This window comes from Pipra filicauda, unplaced genomic scaffold, assembly GCF_003945595.2.
Source record: "Pipra filicauda isolate LSUMZ 115617 unplaced genomic scaffold, ASM394559v2 scaffold575_size278286_pilon, whole genome shotgun sequence".
Taxonomy (NCBI): Eukaryota; Metazoa; Chordata; class Aves; order Passeriformes; family Pipridae; genus Pipra; species Pipra filicauda.
This window is the reverse complement of record NW_024104726.1, coordinates 210,156-236,470: the sequence shown is the minus strand read 5'-3', so window position 1 is coordinate 236,470 and position 26,315 is coordinate 210,156. Positions and strand designations below refer to the sequence as shown.

At 37.5% G+C, this 26,315-nt stretch overlaps 1 protein-coding gene across 2 annotated transcripts in view; it reads left to right on the top strand.

The window, feature by feature from the left end:
• The window catches only part of LOC114000212 (protein cornichon homolog 3), a 45,899-nt gene extending 19,802 nt beyond the window's left edge, over positions 1-26,097 (top strand). For both annotated transcript variants that reach the window (XM_027744367.2, XM_039387548.1), the window contains exons 2-6: positions 1,887-1,955; positions 4,504-4,551; positions 20,374-20,486; positions 23,035-23,178; positions 25,112-26,097. In XM_027744367.2, coding sequence (XP_027600168.1) covers positions 1,887-1,955; positions 4,504-4,551; positions 20,374-20,486; positions 23,035-23,178; positions 25,112-25,139 — 402 coding nt within the window. In that variant the 3' untranslated portion in view covers positions 25,140-26,097. The remainder of the gene's footprint in view (positions 1-1,886; positions 1,956-4,503; positions 4,552-20,373; positions 20,487-23,034; positions 23,179-25,111) is intronic.
• The last annotated feature ends 218 nt before the right edge of the window (positions 26,098-26,315 follow it).

Below are 26,315 nucleotides of genomic sequence, written 5' to 3'. Positions count from 1 at the left end.
AAGAAGACTCATCGCTACATTTACAGTGGAAAAAAACCTGTAACCACTGTACATTAATAAAAATAGCTGTCACTCAAAGCTCATAACAGTTTTCTTTCTTAAAGTTACATCTGTAAGTACCAGTGCAGTGAGGTAAAGAGAATTTAAGGGCATCCTAAAGTAAATCAGTGGTATAGCTATGAGAGACAGCTGTCTTACCTGTTACAGGGCCATCCTTCCCCCTTTCTGTCAGTGCTGTCAGTGCTGATATTGATATCCAGTTACAAAGAGGTACCCAATTACATGTGTGTCTGACTTGCATGGTTCTAACCCTCTTAGCAGTTGGTCCAGCTTAAGAATATGAAGACCTGTTCAAGAAGTATTAATATAGAGGTGTCGTGAGCCTTATCCTTCACAAATGCACTCCAAGCCTCTAACAGTTTCTGTTATTTGCTCTTTTACCATTGCCGATCTAATTCCTAACTTGTAGAGCTACTGCATCCATGGGGAGAAATGTTTCACTTATAATCATGTTTTATAGTTCCCTTTGTGGTTTATTCTGCCACTTTGACTTGTCATAGTTGAATAAATTGAATTCTGTAGAGTGCTCTTGTAAATGCCACACTTTTGATTTTTAAATGTGCTTTGGTGTGATGAATGCAGCATTAGAGTGGGATGTGGAGTAGTGCTTAAATTTGTGGGTTGTAGCTTCTAGGTTTTATTCTCAAGCCTCTAGCCAGATTGTTATATAATTCATGGATAGGCCATTTTTAGGATTTCTGCTCCTTCATTCCATATCTGTAAAATGAATGTGTTTTACCTATGCAGCAGGTCTGTGTTGACACCCAGTTGGCTCTTTTTTGAACAGTTAGGCCCAGGCTGCTATAGCATGTCGTAGAATGGCTGTTGCACTCATATACTAATTACCCAACTGCTGCCTTATACTTACATCATCTTTTTATTGAGCACAGAGACTTTGGGTTGTAAATTATCTAAAAAGGAATCATTGTTTTAACATCTGTTTATGTGGTGCCTGTCATAGTGAGCTTTCCTTCCTCGGGTGAAGCAAGAAAGAAACAGAAGAAAAGGTATCACTAGAATACAAACATAAAGTTAAGAATGTGATTTGAGATCTGTGAATGGAATATGATGAGGATTACTACAGCTGTTTTCTTTCCAAGAAAACACTTTCAAATATTGTTATTTTTATAGGCACTTTTATCTACCCTGCTTTAAAAGGACCAGTAATTGCAAGTGTGTCTTAATCCATCTGTTAATGGAGGAAACTGAAGGACTTGAGCAAAAAACATCTCTCCGTTAATGAGGTCTGAAGTAAAATTCTAAAACGTGCCAGAATTTAGGAAGCACATGTTTGCTCTAGAATGGTTTACCATTTGAGGAATTTGTTTGTTAATGTATAGCAGCTTCAAAACAGTAAAGCTGATACTAATTCAGACTTAATATCTGAAGTAGGTTTAATAACTAATAAAAATGGACTGTTTATGTATTAAACCTGGAGCAGCATAGCTGATCCACCTCTGGTTTTTTTGGGTAGCTAATGACTTTCTCCTTCGAATTTGGAGATGTATTTGTGAAATAGTTTTATGCCATGTGGAAATTTGAGAAAAGAATTCTGGCTGATATGAGGGAAGAAATATGAAAAGTAACAATGCTGAAAAGGCTGTAGATATGATTCTACAGAGTGACAGTTTAATGAGCTCTAGGTTTCATATGTAGGAGTATCCCATGTTTTGTTTTAGCTACTTAGTTCTGGAGGGAGTGTGTTGGAGAAGCTGTTTTCTCCGGAAAGCGAGGAAGGGAGGCAATGCATCTACCTAGTCTCTAAAGGAAAATAAGTGTTTGAGTGAGCATTCATTACAATATTTGAAAAAAAAAATGTTTTTCAGATAATTGCCTTTGATGAACTTCGGACAGACTTCAAGAGCCCAATCGATCAGTGCAACCCAGCCCACGCAGTGAGTACAACCAGTGGTTTGCTAAACAGTACCTGCTCAAGAAAGGGGGATGCACTGAGCTGTCAGTGAAGTCTGAGTGAAATTAATATAGAGTCTCCTGTGAAGTCAAGTGTGGTTTGGAAAATTGATTTACTGGGCCAGTCTTGGGAAGCCAGATGGTTACTTTTTATGCTAATAGCCTTCCTTTTTGCTGAGGGAGGCAGGAAAATAATTTGGAAATTCAAAAGCTGATGTGATGCTAATGCTTTCTTTTTTACCTTTTCATGCCATGGCACAAGTTTTCCTTTTTGAAATAATTTGCCTTCTCTGTGTTCAAGCATGGGATGACCACATTTTCCCATACTGCTTGTATCAGTGATCCAAAAGCTTGAGTGGATTTGGTAAGAGGCATGTTCGTGGACCTCCCTCTCCAATGGCAGGGCTCTAAGTGCTCCCATGCTTTAAGAGTAAATGTCATATTCTGCTGCTTCTGCTATGGAAAAGTTTAAATATCACCCTGGGACTGTAAACTCACTTTTAACTAATGAACCAAAAATGCAGCCTAGATTTAAGTATTTCAAAATTCCCCTGCTAATTAAAGCTGTAATCTAGGGTGATTTAGCTGACTACAGCTAAACATGTGTCAATCTGTACTACCAGAACTGAGAGCAGAACTTGGCTCCCCATCATCTCACTGGGAATTACAATGACTACGACAGGTGCTGTATTTGATCTCTACAGAGTATCAAGTTATTGAATTGCCTGCAAATGATAACCAGATTCAGTACTTTGCCATTTAACCCTGTTTCATAACTCAGCAGAGGATTTGTGGTACGGCTTAGACCACTGATGATTTTAAGCATAAATTTTACGTGAATCTTAGAATAAGAAGGTTTTTTTTATGGTTCACTAGCACATAATCAAAGCATGAAAATAGAAGAAAGAAATTATGTGAAGAAATCCTATAGAGGACTTCAGTGGATATAAACTGGTTTTGAATTTACTGGATTTTGAATTCACTTTATCTGTTTTTACTTCCCATCTTGGGAACTGCACACAAGAAATGTGTATTTATTTGTACCAGGTATTTCTTATACATTTGTTCAAGTGCGTTTTTCTTTTTCCCTCTGCATAGTTGCTTGTGCCCTTATCCCTTTTATTTAGTGGGGTAGTTTTCTTTATTGCACTGTAAGAGTGTCTGATGTTTACCGATGTATCTTCCACAATGTTTTCATGACAGAGGGTAGAGCCTTTTTGACAAGAGGGGGCTGAATTAAAGAGAAATCAGAGACAAAAAGAAGGGCAGTACTGAAAATTTAATTCAAATTTCCTGGTTTGCCCTCTGTTACCTATAGTTCAGAGACAGACTTCCTACTTCTCCAAGGCCAGCTGTAGTTAGGAATCTATTTAAAGGGAATTGAGAGGTCTATCTCTCTCCACTTACCTCCTTCTAAAGGCAAGAGAGCTTTCTGCAGCTTCACAGGCATGTCCACACACATCCATTCTCATGTTTGCAACTGTGAGTCTAACATTTCTGAATCTCTTTCAGCTCAGAGACACCAAAAAGAGGCACGGTATTTTTCTGGTGCCTATCAAGTTGCCACTGCCACATTGTCTTTCCAAAATGATACTTTTTAAAAAAATGGCTTAAACTTGGGGACAGAAAAGCAAAAGAGGCATTTCTTTGGAGAATAGAAATAAAACTCAAACTTGTGGCAAATTTAAAACATTTGAAAAGCAGAAAGCTTAGGGAGAGTTGGCTTCTTACATTGGTATAGTACAAAAAACTTAATTGTTTGGAATATTTTTCCCATGTCTAAGTGAAAATATTATCAGATAGTCTTCTGAGGACAATGAAACCACTCTGCCTTCTGCAGTGTAACCAACAGTAGAGTGTTCCACAATAACTTCAATGATAGGGTTATGCAGTGAAATTTGATTGTACTGGTTAGTTTCTCATTATGAGCCATTTAAAAGAAACCCTGTCTTTGATTTGTTTTCTTTCTGTGAGTTGAGCTTAAAGCATCTTTTGAGTCACAGTGCTTAATTGCAGTGATTTTCAGTATTTATGAATGCATGTCGTTTAAAGTGGCATTTCTAGGACAGTTCAAATATTTTTCACTAATGGGTTACATACTAATATCACATGTTGAGGCACCATCTTGGTGATAGAGGAAGAGCTGCCATACAAATGTTATAGTTGTTTTTCCCATTCAGAATTATATTGAAGCCAGATGTGGGGGACCTTAAGATGCAAGACCAAGTCTTGCACAAAGACTGACTTAAAAAACATTTGCAGCCTCTGGCTCGAGGCTAACAGACTGGAATCCCCAGCTGATATTGTTACACCCAGTAACAGATGAAAAAATAACTTACTGGGACTTTGAAATGTGTAAATCACTTAGCTTGCTAGCAGTAGGTAGGAAGTGAATGCTGTCATTTCAGATTAACAACATATATTGCTTCACTGCAGCCATTAATTAAAACATTCACCCTTGTAATTGTAATATATTGTCTTAATTTGTAACACCAGCTAATCTCCTGCCTTTTCCCCCCTTTTTCTTGACAGAGAGAGCGGCTGAGAAATATTGAGCGGATTTGCTTCCTCCTGCGAAAGGTGAGCATGAACTAACCTAGGATTTGTGAAGTTCGTGAGAATTAAGTCCACCCAGTGGTGACGTGCATTTATTTTCTCTTTGATCCTCACACTCAGTTGATGAAAGGCTGGATTCTACAGAGAAGTGAAAGTCATGATGACTTTGTAAGGACAGAGTAAGACAAATTATAAAAGGTTGACATAATAGAGGATGTCTGGATAAGAACTGAACTTCAGAACATCAGCCCATTCATTCCAGAACAAGCCTTTTGAAGGTGGTGAATAGTTTTGCAGTTGCAGCTTGAGGTTCTTTTTTATAGTCCTATAAAGCTGCTGATACTGTTGTAGTACAGGCTCTAAAAATACCCTTTTTTTGAAAAGTGACTTACTGTTTGATAAACTAAACATTTTTATTAGTTACATGTTTGATGTTTAAGGTTTCTAGTTGATAGAATAGAAAAGTTGATGTAGTATGTATTTTAACTTGACACAAGTGAGGTGCTGAGTGCCTCAGTTTCTCAGGGATTTCAAGGAGCTGATAATTTGTGGATTACTTATCTGTGGCTTCAAAAAACATTTTAATAAACAATCTTTGTTCTCCTGACTCTGTCCTATTAAAGTAAAAATAATCATAGTTCTAAACTATTTTATTCTGTACGTTCAAGTTTCTGTACATTGTGTTCTGCAGAGTAGTAATAGAGCCACCTAAATTATTCTACATTTTTGCTTAAAAAGGTCATCACTGAAGTGTGGACTGCTGCCTGCATCCTAATCAAGCTAAGAACTGAATTGGTTTTAAGGTACTTAGAGGTTTTAGGAAACGCCGTGCTAGGGATTGGGGTGATCCAAAGGCACACCTGTGACTCTAAGCAGAATCTATGAGCTGTTATTCTCTGATCAGTCAGAACCTGAGTCATATCTGTTTGGCACCATTATGAGTTTGTGACTGTTAGGAACTGCATTTAAATACTTACTGAGCCTGTTTATGGCCCTTGGGATATGAAAATAAGAGAAAATACTTATCACCAATAGCTTTCCATTTTATCAAACAGGCAGCCAGCCAGTTTCAAGCTATGTCCCAGTTTCTTGGACATAAAGCAACTGTTGAGTGGTAATGTATTAATATATGTGAGCCCCATGGGAATGCTTTGCCTGCATCAGTGTTTAATTTTTATTGAGCCTCAGCCTCGTTGTGAACAGCAAAATGGAGCATTTTGGCTAATTGCAGACTGTATTCATAAGGGATTGCCTTGCTTCTGGTTCACTTAAATAGTTTGTTAATTCAGCCTCTTCTTCGAAGTTCTTTGGGGACAGATTTGTTTTAATTGAGAGATTAGATGCAAGAAGAGGAAGGTGCAGTAACTACAGAGATTTATAGTCTTCAAATCTGACAATCACTAAAAATAGCTGTAGTTTATGTCGTATAAAGGAGTCATTGTTGAGGAAAACTCTGGAAAAACAATAAAGAATTGAGTGTCAGCTATATTGATACATGACAATAGCAGTTAGGATGCTTCCAGCAAGCACTAAATATATCCCTCAATATAACATTGTGTGGCTTTAGGGTCTGTTTCTCTTTCTATGAAACAACAGCATACCTGTTTTCCTATGTCTTGAAGACAAGTAATTCTTTTAAAGGGCTTTGACATTAGAACTTAATTCTTAAGATCTGATGTAAATTTGTTCTTTAAAAGGTTATAGGTAGGCTATAAAAGTATATTCATATATTTCATGTATTTCATTATATACTGGTTTTACAAGGGGTTCTTGGAAATTATTAAGTGAGCATACAATATGTCATATAAATCTGATCCCAGTGGGTGAAGATTTTCTTAAGGATGGATTTTCATTTTTATCTCCAAAATACTTGAAAAAGTTTATTGCCAAACTGTGACTAGGTATGTGATATTTCACCAGATATTGTATAACTTATTTCCACTTTTCAAAATAGAATGGAAGATTTAATTGTTCTAAAGCCAGGCATTTTCTGATGTTTAGTTTGGGGAAAATGTTTCTGTATCATTAAAACAAGTAGTGATTGTGTGAAGCAGATATACATGATGCTGGTGTGTGTACATGCATGCACACAGGGGTCCTTGTTTTTATGGTGCTATAGAATTAGAAAAGCCTAAGTTTTATGGTTACTGAAGGATGATTATGTATGAAGAAGCTATGAACTTTGTATAGCCATGATCAAATCTCTTCTATTTTGCAATAAATGAGAAGAAGGCTTATTTTCTGAAGCCAGCACAAAGTGAAGTTCTCTCAGGATACAGGTATCTCATTTTACTCAGTGGTGTGTGTTGGAGGCTTAATAGCATAGATTTGTGTTCCTCTGCTGTAAACTGTTGAATATTCCATTATGTGCATGTTTGTTGTCTTACAAGTGTTAGATGGTTCACACAGAACACGCACTAGTATTAGCAGATGCTGTGCAGCCTCTGTGCTATTCTTTTTTTTCCTAAATTGCCTTTGTTTCTCTAAGGATGTGATTACAATGCTGTACAGAGGTACACAAACTAGCTGTGATGAGCTGCATTGGGCTAGTGCAGTGCACTGTAACAGAGGCACAGGCTTCTTGGGCTCATCAGCCTCACTGAGGACTGTGATAGGTTTGGTGTGCCTATGAGGTCTACCATGATTTTTATGATTAAATATTTTGGTGGGGCTGTTAAAATATATTCAGTTAATGATGACAGCAATATTATATAATTGTAATTGCAGTTGTATTTCAAGAAATCTGTCTACAAGATTGATTCCTGATGGAGATACTTATTTTAGCACTAAAGACAATTAGGAATTTCCTAGATTAAAGCACAGTATATTTCATCAATCAACCACTGTAATATTATTACTTTACCTCTGAGGAAATTTAAATTAAATTTTGATTAGGTTATGCATCATAATTTTTGAATTAATTTGATAAATCCTTACTGAGGAGGAGAGTTGATTGAACTTCTTGCTCAGCAAAGACATTTGAGATTTCAGTTTGCTCATGCCAAACACTGCTGAACAGTATAAGTGACCCTTCTCCAATTATCAGCAAATATTTGTTTTTAAGCTTCATTAAGCTAAAGTAAGAGTGATTTTTGAGCATCAAAACTGGAACTAGAACTTAACTGGGAAGAAGTTGACATAAATAAATGACAGACTTTTACCTATTTTCCTACTGTAGTGGAGCATTTGAGTTAAGTTATGCCTAAAATTCCTAAAACCACAAGTGTAAGAAAATATTGTCCTAGAGCTCAATTATTTTTCTTGATTTTATTTGGGGATTTTGGCAGGGTTTTTTGTAAGTCCTGAAGGGATGATTGGAAGAGAGCAGATTCAGCAAGAAATGTAGCCACAGGCAAGGTGACATTAATCTCGAAGATGTTCCAGATGAACTTGAACTGTCTTGAAAAATACAAACAAATACATAGAAAAAAACCCTGCAGGGACAACGTTTGAATAACCAAACTTGGCCAGTGTAGCACTCAGGTAGTAGCAGTAGCATAGCAGATAATGAATCAGGAGCTGGGTTGTTTGAAACATAACAAAACCAGCCAAACCTAAACAACACTTCACCTAATCTTTTTTGAAGCAAGTTTTAATGTTTTAGTTAGGAAGCTGGGGGGTGCCAGTGCTTGGTCTGGTCTAGTACCTCTGTCACTGTGGTTTCCAGTGGAGCTGGATCTGCAGTAGTAATGGTGGAAATTTATTTTTTACTCATTAGTTCTGGTGTTTACCAGGTTTAATTCTGTTTTTTACTCCTCTGAAAAAATAAAATTAATGTTTATTTTAAATTTATATTTCATTGTGTATACTCTAATACACGTGACAGTTATGTTTTACTGTATTTACAGGTTTTGGTGAATAAGCAAAACCAATGTTACCTGAAAGAGCAATTATAGAAGACATTCTATTCAGACTGAGATAATGTAAATAAAATGTAAAACCTAGTGAGCATTATATATAATCCCAGACACCTGAGTGTCTGTACCTTTTTTTTTTGGTATGTTTCAATATGAAAATATTCTGTAAAAGAAAAGTGAAAATTACTTATATGTGTGCAAGTAACAGTAATTCAGAGACACAAGTAATCAGAAGCTTGAAGGGTTATGAGTTAACACCACAGGTTCAGCTGTAGACAGAGCATTCTAAGGATGAAGATTAGGCTTGATCCTGTGTCTGTATCAAGCATGTTTGTCAGCATAGAATGCACTCACTCAAAGCTTGGAAAAGCCCCACAGTATGTTCAGTGAAACACTACTGAGCTCATTGGGTCAGCTAACAGGGAACAAGTTGGCTTTTAGGCTTTTCCTTAATAGCAGAAGAAAAGGGTGTTATCTGAGTATAGAGTCTCTTTTTCTTTACATGTAGCTAAATATTACATGAAAGAAACATTGTTAGAAAGTAGCCCTATCTTTCCTTTTTTATTCTTAGCTGACATTTTTTCCTTGCCTATTTTGGATGAAGGAGGCTGACCAATGTGCACTAAAGTAATTGCCATATGAAGTAATTTTTTTACTTGGACCTTGATATATTCCAAACCTTCACCAACCAGTAGCCCCTACCATTCTCTGCATGCAGCAGGTGCAGTGGACATACTCCTTTGTGCAGTGTCGGGTGTCACAGCAGCTGATTTCAATTGACTGATCATCTGCTTTTCATCTTGATAAATTTGCTGGTTATTACGATGATCACTCTCTTTGTTGTTCTGCCTCATAGTCACTGGCAAGCCTGAGATAACGTGATGGATTTTAAGTGTCTGGTTTTGAATGTGTCTGTTGATTGCTTCGTTATGCATTTAGGGATTTATAAACGTGTGACATTCTTTTACCCAATCTGCAGGCTGGTAGTCATTCGCAGAGTACTTCTGTAAGCCTACAGCATGGTTCATTAAAACACTTAACGTGAGGTTATATAAGCAAATATAGCAAATGTGATGCATAATCACAAGGAATTTTTGAAGTGGTGTACATCCATCCATATTGTAAGAAGGAATCATGCTTTCTCCCTATGGGGCTAAGAAATCCCATAGGTGAAAACTACAGCAATAAGACAATTAGTTTGTTGTGAAACTGGGAATAGCAACAGCAGTTTTACCTTTGTAGTGCTACACATTTTTTTTCGCAACCGCAGTAAAGATGTTTTAATTCCCCATTTAGTTGCACTTAAGAGAAGAAGAAAATGTCTCAGCATGGCCACACTTAGAGGGATAAGTCTGCAGGGTTAATACATCCCTTGTTTCCTCCTAACTGATAGTGAACATTTAGTCTTTGAAGCTTAGGTGCTTATGGAAAACAGCACCTAAGAGGAAAACAGGATTTTCAGTGTAGTCATAAGGTATTTTTGAACTGTGGAAATAGCAGTGGTATTCTGCCTAGCAGGAGAAAGAGGCTGATGCTTCCAGAGTTCTGATAAACTGCTGCTGTAACAAAGATCACAAAGGGAACGAAAAATGGCACTGTGTGACATTTTTCCTGTTAATAGTGATTGTTACAATGATGGAGCACATGAACTTTGTCCACTCTCATTAGAGACCAAAGAGTTCATCATTGATACTGGTTTCTCAGTACATGTCGTATTTCTTGATGTATCTAATGCTCTGTGTCTTTTCATACCTCATGAGTATGATGAAACTGCTGAGTTTTGACTAAGCTTCTGGGCAGCAGGAAAACTGTCAGGGGACCCTTCCTACAGAGTGTCTGGGAGCATAAGCCCTAATCAAGAGGCAGTGTGGATTACTTGTGAAGAGTGAATATAAAATTATGTGTATAGAAAACATACTGCAGGTACCCACATAGTTTTTCAGTGTCTCCCTGTGACTCGGTGCAATACAGAAAGTTGTACCCAAACAGGCACTGCTTTGTATAAAAGGACTAAAATAAATACTATGTATTTTAAAGATTATTTTTATCATCTCAAATGCCTATTTTTCCCCCCTGCAATTTAGTGATCCAAAACAGAGTTGGTTTATAACAAAAAGCTTTCTGAATGTCCCTGGATTTAGGAAGGTTCAAATTCTAGTTTGACATTCATGCTTAGCATTCATCTCTAACAACAAACGACAACAAATGTGGCTGTGATAGCCCTCTGTGGGCACTCTCAGTCTCTCCTTGACACTGACAGCTTGAAGCAATCTCTGTTTATTGCTCTAAGATGAGAAATGTGTTGATATTCAAGGATATACCCATATGAAATAGGCCTGGATTTGAAGTTCTTATAATTTAGACACCATTGAGATAGAAACTAGTGCATCGTTAGTGGCTAAGACCAAATCTGACTGAATTTGTGTAGAAATTCCCAGTGAAAAGCACAGAATAAAGCACAAAGGTCAAACTGAGTAGAATGAGGGAAGAAATACAAGGTTTTTGATTAGACAGCTCGGCACATGTTTTCATAGCACTCCACTTGAGTTAATAACAGTTTACTCATTGGAAAATCATAATTTTCTTCCCTTTGGATTTAGACCTTACCAGGAGATGTCATGAAGGAAGGTGTCTGGTACACATTTCCAAAAAGGCTTTTGATTCCAAAAGTACCTTTTGATTGGATCACATTAGATAGTTTCTTTCTATTAACTGGCCTGATAAACAATATGCATCTGAAACAGGTGTTCAGTAATCCTTTTTTTAGAGGCTTAAACATATGATCTGTTATTTGGACTACAGCGATATTCTGAATTAATATTATCAGATGAAAACTTCTCATTTTAAAAGTGCCTTAAGTAAAGTCAAAAGGGTGGTTTCAGGCTGTTCCATTTGTCCTTTTTCTTGGAAGAAAATGTAATACAGGAGCAGCTCTGCTTTTGTTGTCTTTAGGTGGATGTTCTGTTGTCTTATGTTTTGCCACTTTTTGAATTTGACTTTTTTTTTTTGTTCTCTTAGTTGGATACTTTTGTCTTTTAAAGGTCATGTTGTGCTTCAGCCAGAGATTACTTTCAGCAAGACTTGGCTTTCCTTTTCTATAATGTTTGCATTAGTGTTTGCTGTTACATCAGTGCTTTCTGTCTCATGCAAGGAATAAGACCTTTTGTGCCAGATGCTACAAAAACCACATGGTAATAAATACGAAGACCATTTGTCTGCGTTCACAAGACACGTACACAACAGGAAAGGAAAGGTTGCACAGCTGATATGATGAATCTTGTTTTTGGAGACCTCCTTAGTTTTCTTATTAGCAGGCATAGCTTGAATCTTTTATTTGTGATTGAAGCTAAAAATTTTTTTGCTGTTTTTGAGGGGTCTAATGTATTCATTGAGTTGATAATTGCATGTAGTCTTGAGTCTCTACAGCAGCTGTTCAGATCCAGCCCAGTCTGGAGTCAAAGTACTGTGGTCCAATTGATGACTGTTGGGGGTAAAATTATCTGGTGTCGTATGCTTAGAGACTTGTGGTGCTTGCTCTACAGACATGCTAATAAACATAGGCAATATGATGAGATAGATCTCTGTCAGCATCACAGTGAGTATGAGCTACACCCCTCTGCTATACATATGCACATGTAATTAGCTGCCAAGCTGCCTTAGAAGAAATTCTAAAGTTTGCATGCAGGCACTGGTATAAAGGATATTGCTGTTTCTAAGGCATTAATTAGATCTGCAGATTTTGCAGGATGCAAGCTTGCCGTGCTGTGTGCATTCTGTCAAGTTAGAACTTGGACTGTGATTACAACATTTTTCATAAAACTGAATTTGTTTAAATTCTGCTTTGTTTGAAGAGCTCTAGAAGGCTCTGAGGGTGTGTGAGACACCCAGGACTGGTGCGTATTTCAGTCCTCCATACTTATTTGACAGGTACTGCTAAACTTCTATTACATGATAAAGCTACTTTTTCCTGGCCTTCACAGTGGCTCTGACATGGCGTTTCTACATTAGGAACGAGTAACTTTACACTTTAGGGATAAAATTTGAAGTTAGCTTAAAATTTATTAATGCACAATTTTTAGTTTATGGAAATCATGACTTATAGTTGAGTTCTTTTTAGACAGTTTTCATGCAGCATCTCTTGTTAGTCAAAAGAGGCAAGAGATAAATTCTAAATCTTCTGTTCATGTAAATAGTGGGGCTGTCCTGAGGTTGTACAAAGGAAAGAAAAAAAGAATGTAATTGGACAGGGGAAATGGAGATACAGGAAAAGCAAGTAAAATATTTTTGACTGAAGCATTACACACTTTCAGTAGTTCTGTGGGGGTTTAATTGTTTTCTACAGCTTGCCTAAATGAGGATGGAGTTAATATATTCATAATGATTCACATTTTGTAGAGATTTTGTTTGCATCCAGAAAATGAAAGGCATAATAATTTTCCCTAATCTTGCAATAGATTTCCAGTATAGACAAAACTTAGGTACCTTCAGTACCTGTTAACTGAGCTGCCTTTTCCTCTTTTGCACTCTGACTGGAAATTCAGTACTGATCATCTAACAGCTTCTCTCCCTCCCTCTTTTAGGTCTTTTCTACCTACTCTTTTGTTACATTTGCTATCTGCGAAGTGTGGAATGGCATAAAATGGGTGTGTGCCCTATTCAGTTAGTCTTTTGGGCACCCACATAGTTTTAATTTCATCAGAAAGAGTGTAACTTGGCACAGTAGCTATTTTGCAGAACTGACAGTAGAATTGGGATCAAAGAGCTGGCAGTATTTGTACTTTCTACACAGATAATCCCATAAATGTTGCTTGACTAGATATAGCGCATCTCTTCTTCACATTTTTTGTTTCATTTTAAATAGATTGCATTCATATTTACTAGAAAAGTATTACTATTGCAATAAAATATGGAATATAATCCCTTTTGTCCTTTTTTTGGATTCAGGGTCATATCTGGAAAGAAAGTCCTTAAAATAGGACTAAAGAACTTAGAGGAAGTGTAGTATTTCTGGCAGGCAATTCATTCACTACTGACACTCATGTATGAAGTGCATTGTGCCAACACTATTTTTAGTCAATTTTACAAGTTCCTGAATTCAGCACTTTTGAAAAGTTAGAACATAACAATTGTTATTTTTAGCAATTTTTGCCTACGGATGTCTGTGTGCTTACCTAGGGATAATGAGAAGATAAATCCTGCTGTGTCTGCCAGGTGTTCGTAGCTCGTAAGGGGAAAAGTTACAAAAACTATTGCAAGAGTGAAAAGCTCAAACTTGTGGTTCAGACACAGTTTGGTCCTTATGCCTCTTTTACACCGGGGGGGAAGTGAGATTCACCAGAGTGATGGCTGATGAAAACTGAAATATCCTTTGAAGGGAGACACATATGGTTATTTGTAATATTATTACTCATGAAAATATTTACGTATAAAACTATTTCAGGTTAACCAACTGTATTTTGCTGTTAATCTCATCTTTAAGTGTTTATTCAATAATTGGCAAACAAAGTATCACCCTGTAATAGAGGACCTCTTGCTTTACAATTCAGCTTCTTCCAGTACTTGCCTGGAGGATATACTAACATATGTCCTTACAGTATCAGAACATCACAAGTAATAGCAGAATAAGGCTGAAGATGCAGCAGAAATGTAGATGAGTGAGTGTTGCCTGTACTGTACTCCTGAGAGCAGTGTACTTCTCAGCCACTTGGGGTAATGCAATTTATGCATCTGTTCCTCAGACCTATGTTGAAGATATTGGCAAAATTTGACTTGCTAATGGACCATTTTTGCTCTGATTTGGTATGCAATAAAGAAATATTTGCATTTTCATAAAACTAAAGAAATTAGGGTTAAATCAAATGTCACTGTTATGTTTAGCAGAATGTTCAGTGTGAGTTTAAGACAGGATTAAACCCTATAAAGCTACTATGCAACTACAAAAAGCAATGTAATACCTAAATGTACAGTACAATGAGTTTACATCATGCCTGTTATATGGATGCAGTTTTTTTCTGCTGTGAGTTTAATGTCCTACCTTACATCTAGTTGCTGATATTTTCTATGAAGCTGTTAAAATGCCAGGGCAGGAATTGTCTTCACCATGCCTGCACTGCTGCGCCAAATCTGCTTCCTCAGACTGATAGTGTTTACAAACCTGATACGGAAAGAGCCCTTTAGTGAACACTTAGCTTTCAGCATTTATGGAAGTGTCAGTCTTAGGCAGACCCCCAGGAGAAGTCCTGAGTACCCTCAGGTCCTGAGAGCCATGCAGGTGGCTGAACTTCATTTTGATCATCACCGAGATTTCTTCATTCTTAGACCTGCCTAATGAACAGCTGCAGTACTGATGGCCATTCTCACCAGTTTTGGGTGAGCAATGACAGCATGAGCTCTTGGAATAACCCACCTGCGGGGTGTCCTGGCTGGTCATGTCTGAAATACAAAAGTGAGGTTGGGTAAGAAGGCGTTTATTACCCTATTTTCTGTCAGCTTTGTGGAAATTAGAGAAGTTTCACTCCAGGGTTGCTAACCCAGCTTCTGCTACTGGTTCTGAATTAACACTAAAAAAAGAAAGGTCATAAAGATGTGTCCTGATTCCTGCTGAGTGGAAAAGAACAGTTTGCAGAGGAGATACACTTGTAAGATCACAGCACATCTACCTTAATGACATGCCATGCAAGGATGGGGCACTTCTTGAATTGTGCCGGTGCCCTGCAGACCTTACAGTGCAGAAGTCTTTTTTTAAATCCATTTCATAACCTTTTTACCTGTTGACTGTTATGACCTCCCATAAGATCGGCAATACCAAAATATTTATAGATATTCCTGATGAATGTCCCATAAAGACCTGATCGTCGTCTGTCACTCTTTTTAAAGTGATTATTGGTCTTAAGACAAAGCTTAAATATTCTAGTTATAAACTAGCTCCAGTAGAATCTGGAGATTTTGAATATAATTATCCCCATGTTGCAGAAGACAAAAATGAGACAATGAGAAGTGAAATGATAGGCCTAAATATAGGTATGTTTAGTAGCTGAGATGGAAAAAGCATCCAGAAATCCTGTATTTTAATATTAGATCTGGTACCATGTTACAGACAGATATGGCATGAGAATAGTAATTAGGTTCTTTATATTATTCATTTCATTGTCTGGTATTCGTGCTGTGGAGTGACTTATGTTCACATTCAATTAAAAGAAACGTTTAAAGAAATTCCAATAGTGCTTTAGAATAATGAAATTGCCTTTACAAAGCATTGGCTTTTGCTGCTTTGTTTCCTTGTGATCCAGAACAGTAGGTGAAGGGGTGAAAAAACAGATGTTACATCCTTTTTTTTTTCACTTGTGCTCTGGAGTTGGTCTATAACACTGAGTCTTGCATGTGTGAACCATTGCTCTGCCCCAGGTAAAATGTAAAGCTGTATATGTAAACTTAATAGGTTCAACTGCACCTTGTTCTTTTGATGATCTGAAATCCATTTTCCAAGCATTTTCTTTTCGGGTAGTTGCATACCTCTGCCTGGTAAACTGCTAAATACTTGTGGAGGTTTGCACAACATGGTTTGAATTACTTAAAATGCTTTCCTTATAGGTTTCTGTTATAACCATTTTAATTATGCTACTGAATTTCTAAATGATCGCTATAAGCGACTAGAGAACAGTTTGTAGAGACACAAGCAAATGTAGATTTTAGCAGGAGAATTGAAATAAATTGAACCTGAAAATATGGACTGAAAAGCTTAGTATATTTACTGTGACAGCATTGTATTGGGCTCTAGGGCAGCCCTTCAGAGGAGGTTTTGGAAGTCAAGTACATAATTTAAAGTAGATTAGAAAGATACACTACAAAATGTGAGCAGAAAGCCTTCCTGTATTTCAACAGTAAATTCAATGTTGCATGTGTTTGATCAGTGCAAGCAGAATATTTGAAACTGTTACTTAAAACCACTATGTGTGGTCTGTGTGTTTAAGTTACACACGGTTGACCCTACTTCTTTGGTTTGTGCAACAGCAGGAGGAAACAGATGATTTGTTTCAGTATATGTACATTCCACATACACACACAGTCTGGGCTAATGCACATGCTACTGCTATTTTTCTGTGTGGTTTTGCTTTCTTTTTTTTCTCTTGCCTGCACTACCCTTCTGATTTTTGTGGTCTGTGTTGTTCAATTAGGAGATTTTGAGAGTCACTGAATAGTCTCCCTTTGATCTCACAATGTCTTTAATTTGGCTGACACCCCCCAGTAACCCAGCTCAGCTCTGACAGGCTCTGTTGGGATAAGCTTTAAAGTGTAATTGAATAACTCTTACGTTCTGAAAACCTTGGGTACATCTCCCTCCACTCTTTCCTTGCTACTGATGAGGACCAATTCTACTTGTCAGCTTTTTTAAGGGATATGGTGTAAAAAAGCAGCAAAGTGAGCACCATAATGACAAGCTGCAGTCATCCTCTAGTAGAAGTAGGTGCAGTAGCAATAACCTGCAATAAAGCAGCATGCACTTAGACCTGTCCTAATCTGGGGCCTTGGAGAGATTCCACACATGAGCAGTGTTTTCCGTTTCTTGTTGCTTTTAGGTGAATGGATAAGAGTTTGTGTGTTTTTAAGGTGAACAATTTGTTTCCACTCGGGTAATCACCAGAGCTCTTACATTACATGAAGGATCTTCAACCACGAGTTCTGTTCAGGTTTCTTCCTTCCATCTGTGGGAGGAGAAGGCAGACATAAAGAAGGGAAGTTGTCTCAGCCTCTAACAGCATTATGAAGGTTCTCAGAAACCCTGGTAGTGTGGAGTGTCTGATGACTGGAAATTTCTGGGTAGAGTGTAAAATCCATAGTTGCAGTATAGAGGTTGGCATGCACAGATGAAGACTGATGTAGACTCAGAGTCCACACTGATGAAGGGAGATTACTATTCTTTCTATAATATCTTCCCAGTTTGGGTTTCTGTGAGGCATTTTATGTGCCCTGTTCCCCAGTGAGACAACCTGTAAGAGTCATTCCATGTAAAAATGATACAATGTCCTGAGAAAGCAAAATTACATTTGAGAAGAAGGAATCCACATGTGATAGAATAAGGAGGAAAGGTACTGACAGAAAAAGACAGGTTTATATTTTGTATAAGAACAGCAGATTGTATTTAGGAAATAGGAAATGGAATAAAATTATTTAGGACTGAGCTTCCCAAGAGATGCTCTTCTGCAATTGCATGTATGTGTGTACTACTTTGTAGAAGTATGAATTCTTATGGTGAGATAGTAACAATGTGATGATAATCCTACCTAAGACTTTACATTTTAAATGTGAAAGATTGTGAATAAGGGTTTTCATATTTATGATTTGGGTATTTACTTAACTATACATATCAGAGCAAAACTTAGAAAGGTATGGTAGTCTCTTTTTCTCTTGCTTATGTTATAGCTAAAGATATTTCTGATTAGCAGTATTTTTTTGCCTAGAAGGGTGACTTCCTTTTCAGGCTTCCCTGTGGTTTTCCTCAGGTAAATACCAGCTAACTGAATTTCTGGTGATAAATTTGTAATGCCATTTGAGCTTGAGACTCAAAGGGACCAAGTTGCAGTCCTTCAGAGCTGTGCTGCTTTGTGACCTTCTTCATCTCTGTGTTTCATAACCATCTCAAACTTCAGCTTGAGCTGTGTCAGAAAGCAGAGGTCGTTGTCTGAATCAGGGTGTTCCTAGTTCAAAATAGAAGTATACTGTTTATATCCTAACATGTTTACCATCTGACAGCTTCCCGTGCTCTCCAAGGAATGATTTAAAGATGTTGGTTTAATTCCTATTGCACAGTTATCTGTATCACAGAAGTTACTGTTGCATTTGAGTATCTTAGCAGAAACAACAAGGATTGACTGCTGCTTATTCCTCAGCCAGTTCTCTTCTCTCAAGGACCTGAATCCCATGTTTGGTAAAGTTGATTTAAAGTTTCCGTTGTTTTCAGAGGATATCGTGTCAAATTCCAGGATGAGTCTTATAACTAAGAACCGAGGCAGTGTTATTTTTTAGTTATTTAGTTTACTTCACAAGCCTTACTGTAAGTGCCTTTCTCTATGCTTTCAATTCACTTACCTCCTTTTAGATTTGGTCTCTTAGGTACATCACCTGAATGTAAATGGTAATTGGCTTTGCAGTTAGGCTTTGTTTGCTTCTATGCATGAATTCTCTCCAGAAACGGTGTTCAGCACTGATCCTTTCTTTCTTTATGTCTACTGGAAAATATCACTCCTAGAAGAGAGTGAAGAGACATAAATGACCCACTTGCTGTTCTATCAAAATTACAGGTAGATTTAATTTACACCAGAAACTGTGACTGGAAAGTGAGCCTATTTCTGAGAGCCCTCTACTTCCTTTGTTTCCTTTCTAGCTTCACTTCAGATTTTTGTTTCATTTTTTAAGCTCTGCATAAATTTTCACCATGGGTTTCCTTCCCTGTTATTGCCAGCCAGCCCACTGATCGGGCACCACGATTTCAGTCTTGCTAAGTTTGTGTATTGTGTTGCAATCAGAAGTCAAATATGTGATAATGAGTGTAATATGCTTCTGAGTGTTGTGATGTTTAGTGGGTAGACATACATTATGAAGACTTTTCTTGTCTGCAGTTTGTGATGGAGATGAGTCATTCTTTGGGGAAAGGTTATAGTCATGTTGTAAATCTCATTCTAACAGTGAAAAATAATAAAAAAAAAAAGATCCAGCAGTGATAAATAACGACCATCTGGAACCTAAACGATATAATTGTATTATGATTTGTCATCCACATAAGATAAGCTTTTGAGAATGTTTAAGTTGAAGGCGTAGACGCAGAGATACCAAATGTGTTATCTGCTTCAAGTACTAAAGTTAAATGAATTTGAACAATATGTTGCATGTGAGGTGGAAAGACTCCTAGAACCAAGACAATGGAATTCCTTGCAGCACAGCTGTATGAGAGTAGGTAGGCATTGGGAGAAGCTGTATAGTAGGTTTTACATTGCTTTAAAAAAAATAGGGCTCTCTTTAATTATTTGACAGATGAAAATTAATTTACATCAAAAGAAGCCTTCAAATGCCTTTTGTGGTTTAACTCCAGTTGATGTATCTCCAAGATTAGCAATGGGTGCAGATGAACTGTGTATGGGTTTGTCTAGCTTTAAGAAATATGTACTGCTGGAAATGAATCTCTCCTATGACTTGAAGAAAAGAAACAGAGATTGCTGAAAAAAGACATGGGAAGAAAACAAGAGAATAAAGACAGCTAAGAAATGGGAAAGCAGTGAAAAAAGCAAAATGCCTTGTGAAATAACTGCTCTGAATCAACATCACATAAATTTCTGCTTCTGCCAGCTGCCCACTCACTTTCTCTTTTAATAGAAGGAGTCATCATGGTTCTGAAGCAAGTAGTGTAGGGAGCCGTGCATCTTCTAAGGAAGTGAGTTTCCTGTCTTGGTGGGATTTAGCTTGCAAGACTGATTTAGTAATGGATTTGATCTCTTTAGGGTGTATATAACATATCAAAATGGTAGAAGCAGTGTTTTATTTTTCCAAGGACACTCCTCCAATACAGAAGTGAAGCTTCAGAAATCGCTTTATTGTTTCCTTTTTGAATGCAACGGTAAAAAAATTTAGTTCTTTAAAAACCCTTTTACTGACATTCATTTAGTCTCACTATGCTTCTGTGAGGGAGGCATTAATATAACATATGTTTTGTAGATATGAATCTGGAACACCAGATAAGACAGTGGGTGATTTGTCCCACGCCTGTCAGCAAGGCCTCAGAGTACAGACATGGTTAGAACCCGGACAAACCTGGCACTGAGTCTTGTGCTCATTGCTCGTAGCCAAGCTGTCTCTCAACTGAGGTATGTCTAGGGACAGGCACACGGGAGTCTCGCCAGACTTGCAGAGCTGATTTGTTTTCTGAAAAACTACTTAGGTGACTAAAATCAAAGACATGTTTTACTGACATCTGTTATTTCTCTTCCTTTCTTTTTAGCTGGTCTTGCCAGAGTACTCTATCCACAGTCTTTTCTGCATAATGTTTTTATGTGCTCAGGAGTGGCTCACGCTGGGGTTAAATGTTCCTTTGCTTTTTTATCACTTGTGGAGGTAAGCCCTTCTTTTATATGCTGACTGCTTGTTAGCCTTGCTTGCCAATTCAGCACACATGCAGATTGTATGAACAATGAAGGACAGTGATAGGAGTATGGATGAATATCTTTTGCCCAGAGGGTTATGCCTATAAGCAGCTGAAACTTACATTTCCAGCAAAAAAGGAAATTTTTTCATGAAAATTTAGTGGAGATATATCTTTCTATCTATCTATATCTTTATATGTCTCCCCTATCTCTCTTTATATATATGTATTTATATTATATTTATATTTATATATTATCTCCCCTCTCTCTTTCTCTCCCCCATATAAATGTTGCTTTCAGTTACTAACTTAGGTAAATATTCCAAAGAGTGTCAGGATGCACACACTGCAACTGAATGAAAACATGGAATTTAAATAGACTGGAATCTGAATGTGGAACTCGGTGAAGCTCTAAATACTTCACAGATGGGGAGTTGTAAGACAGTTGGTATTTGAAAGAGCTTGGACCTATTCATTCAGCCCTAACAAGGAAACCTTTCCATTGGAGTTGTGAAATAAAGACAGGGCAGATTGACAGATTTTTGCATCTCATCTTCTTTGGCAGCTTTATGATTTTTTTTCAGTATAAAATAAGTTGTTTATTTCTGTACAATAGGGAATTGATGTTCTGCAAGAGAACTCTCTCTTAGAGACTCTTGGAGTAGGGATTGCAGTAGGTGAAGAGTTATTGTCTTCACACTGCACATGTGAAGAAGTGGGGAGTATTTCCACTCTGGATCTCTGATATGTGTTTTTATTCACCAAGGGGCTTTCAAACTGATCACGTAAGACCTGCTGCTGTTTTCCAGATAGGCAGTACAGCTGCTGCTGCATCTTCCTCTGCATTCTAGTGGAGGATCAGCCTTCTGTTGCCTCTGAAAATGACCAAGAGACATCAGTTTTTGCATTTGTCAGTCTGGAGTCTTCCCTAGTTTTGAATTTTCACAGTGTTTGTAAAAGCACAGATGATTTTTGTCTGTCGGGGTCTCTTTGTGTTACAAAGGTACATATGGTAGCAGAAGAATAATTCTGTAAAGAAGTCAAAACCGTCATCTCAAACAGAAACTAAAAAGTAGTAGCTTTTTTACACTTTTTTTTCTGCAAAACCTTGGTAGTAATGCAGAGTCATGTGATAAATTCAGAAGTTAGAGTGCCAGTATAGTTCTCAGAAAGTTAAATGAAGTGAAGCTTCAAATACTTTTCTCCCTATGGTTTGGCTGCAATAAGAATAACAATGTTTTATGGTGCTGTTTTACTAAGGGTTAACAACCAAAGTGTGACAATAATAGTCATTTTAAAAGTTTCTAGAAACAGATATGTCCAAAAGGAAAATGATCAGACTCTATATAATGATATAAATCTTTGGAGAGAACTTTTGATTCTCTATCTTTTTCTGTGATTCTCCGTATGCTTTGCTATAAGTACTCCATAATTTCTGCTGCTTTAACCACAGACAGGTTTGGGTTCATTGTGTAAAGTTCTGCACAAAACCATGGGAAGACACTGTGTAATATCTTCATCCCAGTGAAGATAATTAAGAAAGGTTTCACCTGTGGTCTCCATAAAAGAATTTGCAATCTTATTAGAGACTGTAAGTGGATGCAACTAACATTGCAAGGGAGGAAGGCAAAGTTATTTATAGAACACCTGCTTTCAAAGTTTGCTGCAGGTCACTTGTTTGGGGGTTTTATATCTATCTATTTGTCTATCTATAAGCAGTCAGCAGTCCTCAGTGTTTAGCATGTCAAAGCAATAGAAATAACAATATTTTATCTGATTCATGCTGATCTTAAAGCAGTTCATTAATTTTGTTGAGGACTACTTTTTTTTTTGTTTGCTTTTGCTTTTTACTGCAAAGTAACTGAGATAAAAGCTCCTTTGCCAGCGATGTTGTTTTGTCATGATTTTCTCAAACATTCAGTCGTTGCTGAGAATAATTAGAAATTTCTCTTAGGTAAGAAGAAAAATATTTTCCAAATAAAATTATTTGGATGATAAATTTTTGAGCAGTGCCACATGTAGAAAACCTTAGTCAGCTGGCTCTTACATTACTCCATATTGTTTTCTCTTTCCTTTTCAGAGTTGGAGGAACTTAGCTACCATCTGGTTGAGACTGTCACCTTTCATCATATCTGAAAAAAGTTGTGTAGCTGCAGTTAAAGCCCAGTAATCCTTCCTGTATGCTATGATCACAAGCCACCATATATTATCACTCACAATATGTGAGTTATTAGTAAGCCAGAACTAACTATATAGAAAGTGGGAATGTTTCAATCTAAAGAATTAATAGAACACAGGAAGTCCACATTCATTAAGTGCTTGGTTCTATAAGAAAGGAGTACTTGGACTGGCATCCTGATTTTAATAATGTCTGGAAATAGAGACTTGGAAAAAAAGAGAAATTCCTCCTGTATCATGGAAGATGGTAGTCTTCTGAGCTGGTGATCAGGAGGGTGAATATCTGCACATATTTAATACAGAATATTATAGAGTCATTCCAGATGTCTTCTGCTCTTTCAGGTATTTTCGTTGCCCAGCAGATAGTTCAGAGCTAGCCTATGATCCACCTGCAGTCATGAATGCAGATACCTTGAGTTACTGCCAAAAAGAGGCCTGGTGTAAGCTGGCTTTCTATCTCCTTTCCTTCTTCTACTATCTCTACTGGTAAGTCTGGTCATTTCACTAAGAAAATAATAGCTACTTTTCATTTCACTTATGAAACTGTATTTAGAAATAACTGGAACCAATTGGCCAGCTTCCTTAATCTCATAGAACTTGCTTCTGGTGTTGATTCAGGGAAGCACACCCACTTACTGCTGACACCTCAGTACAGAATATTAGGTGTTTATCTAAGGCCTGAGCCAGGCCCCAGGGCCAACCCAAGGAAACAACTTTTGCTCCTCTGTATACTGTCTTAGGATGGATGAAATAGGAAATTTTATATTAATGGTATTATGTCAAATAAAATTATAATGTCCCTATGATTCAAGAGAATCGTAAGAAAAATACTGCACCTGCTGGTGTAGTGATGCTCAAGATGGTAAATCAATGGGTACGTAGATGCTGGCTGGGAACTTGGGATGTACCATGCCTGTAGTCATTCCTACAGGCTCCTTTCATGACAGGGTAAACCTGTGCATGGTCCAAACCCAAAATTAAAGTACAATCATGAAGATATGCACCCTAGTTGTGGGTTGTCCCTCCTGCTCCTTTCAGCTGTCAGATATCAGTGCACAGTCACAAATGCCCAGTGCAAAAATATGTGAGGATCATATTTAAGGTAAGGCCTTGGCAGAATCCCTGTGCTTTTAGTCGTCCCCATAATCACACCATAAAACCTACTTGACAACAAACTTTAGGACACTTTAAATGGAGGTGATGTTCTATGATGCCTTTCTTCTACTCCTTCTTCTATAATGTATTTGCATAGAGTCGCCTCTGCCAGTCTTGCATGTAGTCATCCCTCTGCAAGGCAGGTTTGTGTGCTGGTGGAAGAAAAGTGTTATTTCTCCTGACTATTGGTCTTTTATCTGCTCCCCATATCTTGAGTCATTGCTGCAGGTTGTTGTTTCTTGATATGCCTTTTAAATACTATTGAGAACAAAGTTTTCTCTTCACCTATGAGTGTGTATGTGCCTGTGTCTGCATATGAGGGCAAGAAGCTGGCAGGGGCCTAACTCACGTGAAGATGGATATGGCATGACAATCTGAGTAGTAGTTTAGCATCCAGTAGCTTTTTGGGTTTAGGCTGAGTACCTTTACCTGTCCTCTTCGTGGGGCTGAGAGTGAAAAGCATGGCAGTTATCCTAGAGGAGCTCTGTTGGTAGTGTAAGGAGAGATGGCAAGGAATGGCTGGAGAGAAAAGCATTTTTAACTCCATGTTTTTGGGTTGGGGATCAAAGTCAGGTGTGTAGTGTGGTCCAGCATTTCTGCTGGGACTTCAGTGTTGTGCAGCTTCCTGTGAGCCCTGCTTCCTTCACTCTAAAATGTGGCCATAATCCAAAATCCACTGCCTGGTGCTAAATAAAGTGGTATAAATTACATACAGTTTTACAGTGCTTTCCTGGGTATTGGCAGAACTAGAGTTGCAGTAAAATGGAGCTGTGGCAATATACTGTGTTTTCTTCGCTTCTCAGAGTTGTATTTAATATGTATGGACTCACTCCAGCTGGTGCATTTTATGTTTCTTCTACTGCACAGTTTTTTTCCAAAAGAATCAAAACAATGCAGTTTTGTGGAAAACCTTGCCTGCCCTGCTGAGAGTTGCTGAAGTTTTAAAGATCAAACGTGCTAAAGCAAAATGGTTTTGTTTCTTCACTGTTCAAATTGAGACATCAGACTGAGCTTTAAAAAGCTCAAACACAGCTTGTGGTGCAGTAGAATGTCGATAATGAATTTGTTATTTCTTGAGTGCCTTTTGATACCCATCTTGAATGCACCATAATTAAGATGCTTTAGAAAGATAGAAAGAATGCAAAGGAAGGCACAGGCCATTACAGTCAGACCTGAGGAACAGACAGCAAAGGGTTGTAAAAATCAAAGTACTCTGTATGCTTCAAAAGGATGCTTTCATGGTGTGTCTTTCTTTTACATTCAGCATGATCTACACTCTGGTGAGCTCTTAACTGAAAGATCATCGTTAAAGACTGAAAACAACAAAGACTGGAAGTGCAAGGACAAGTGAACCAAGTGATGCATGATTAAAAAAGCAACAAGGAAAAATTTGAACCCAAGCAGTTAATAGAGTACATGAAAGAGAGACCCAGCAAGAAGAAGCAGATGACCATGGGAGAATGACTGAGTTAATTGCTTTTGTCTCCTGTTTCTCAGTGTACTGCAGTAAACGACTTTCAAAATCCAAGCAAACAAAAAAATGCAACAAGGGCCAAGTTACACAGCTATTCACCTGTCCAGGAATAATGCTGCTTGCTTTAGTGGATTCATTATAAACTATAGTCCCTACTGTCTTCCAGGGAGCAAAGTTTCTTTTCTTAAGGACTCTTCTGGACTGAGGAAGCAGAGGACAAGATAATCTTACACAGAAAGAAGACCTATACAACAGATTCTGAAAATGAGCACTGAGTGGACTTCAGATAAGATATATGACTGTCCTGAAGGGATATTCACATGATACTAAGCAAACAGGGATGTCAAATCTCATGGAACTGTTTCAGTGGTTTTGTTTGGGGTTTTTTCCCACCAAAATAATGATGACAAAAGAATTTGCAGTTGCAATATTCTGTTTTCTGATTATATGCTATTCCTGCAGGTGAACACCCAGTATGTTTCTGTACTTCATTTGTGATACGCCAGTAACATACAGTGATATGTATAAATACATTGGATTTGACCTAAACGTGCCAAGCACTTATCAGAATAGTGTTCCTCTGACTGGAAAAAAAAATCCAAGGTATAAGCTGCATATATTAAGGAGGGTTGTAACATAGGTATTATATTCATCACAATGCTGGAGAACAAATACTGGACCAGCTAATCATGGCCTGTAATTCTGTTTTGCAGCTTATTTCTGCTGTAAAATTTAAGCCAGAACAAATATACAAAATGTTTTTGTCTTTTATGACATTCGTATTGAAAGTTGATCATGTTTTTATAGTTTAAAAGTTTTTAAATTTTATCATACAAGTCTCATTTAAATTCACATATATGGGCTGTATGTCTTTATATAATATATATATATATACAAATACACATCTACATAAATACTCACAATCTATTTACATTTTAGGTTAATCTGTCAAGATCAAAGGCGTTGAGTGTCCAGAACTGCTGCTAAATGTATT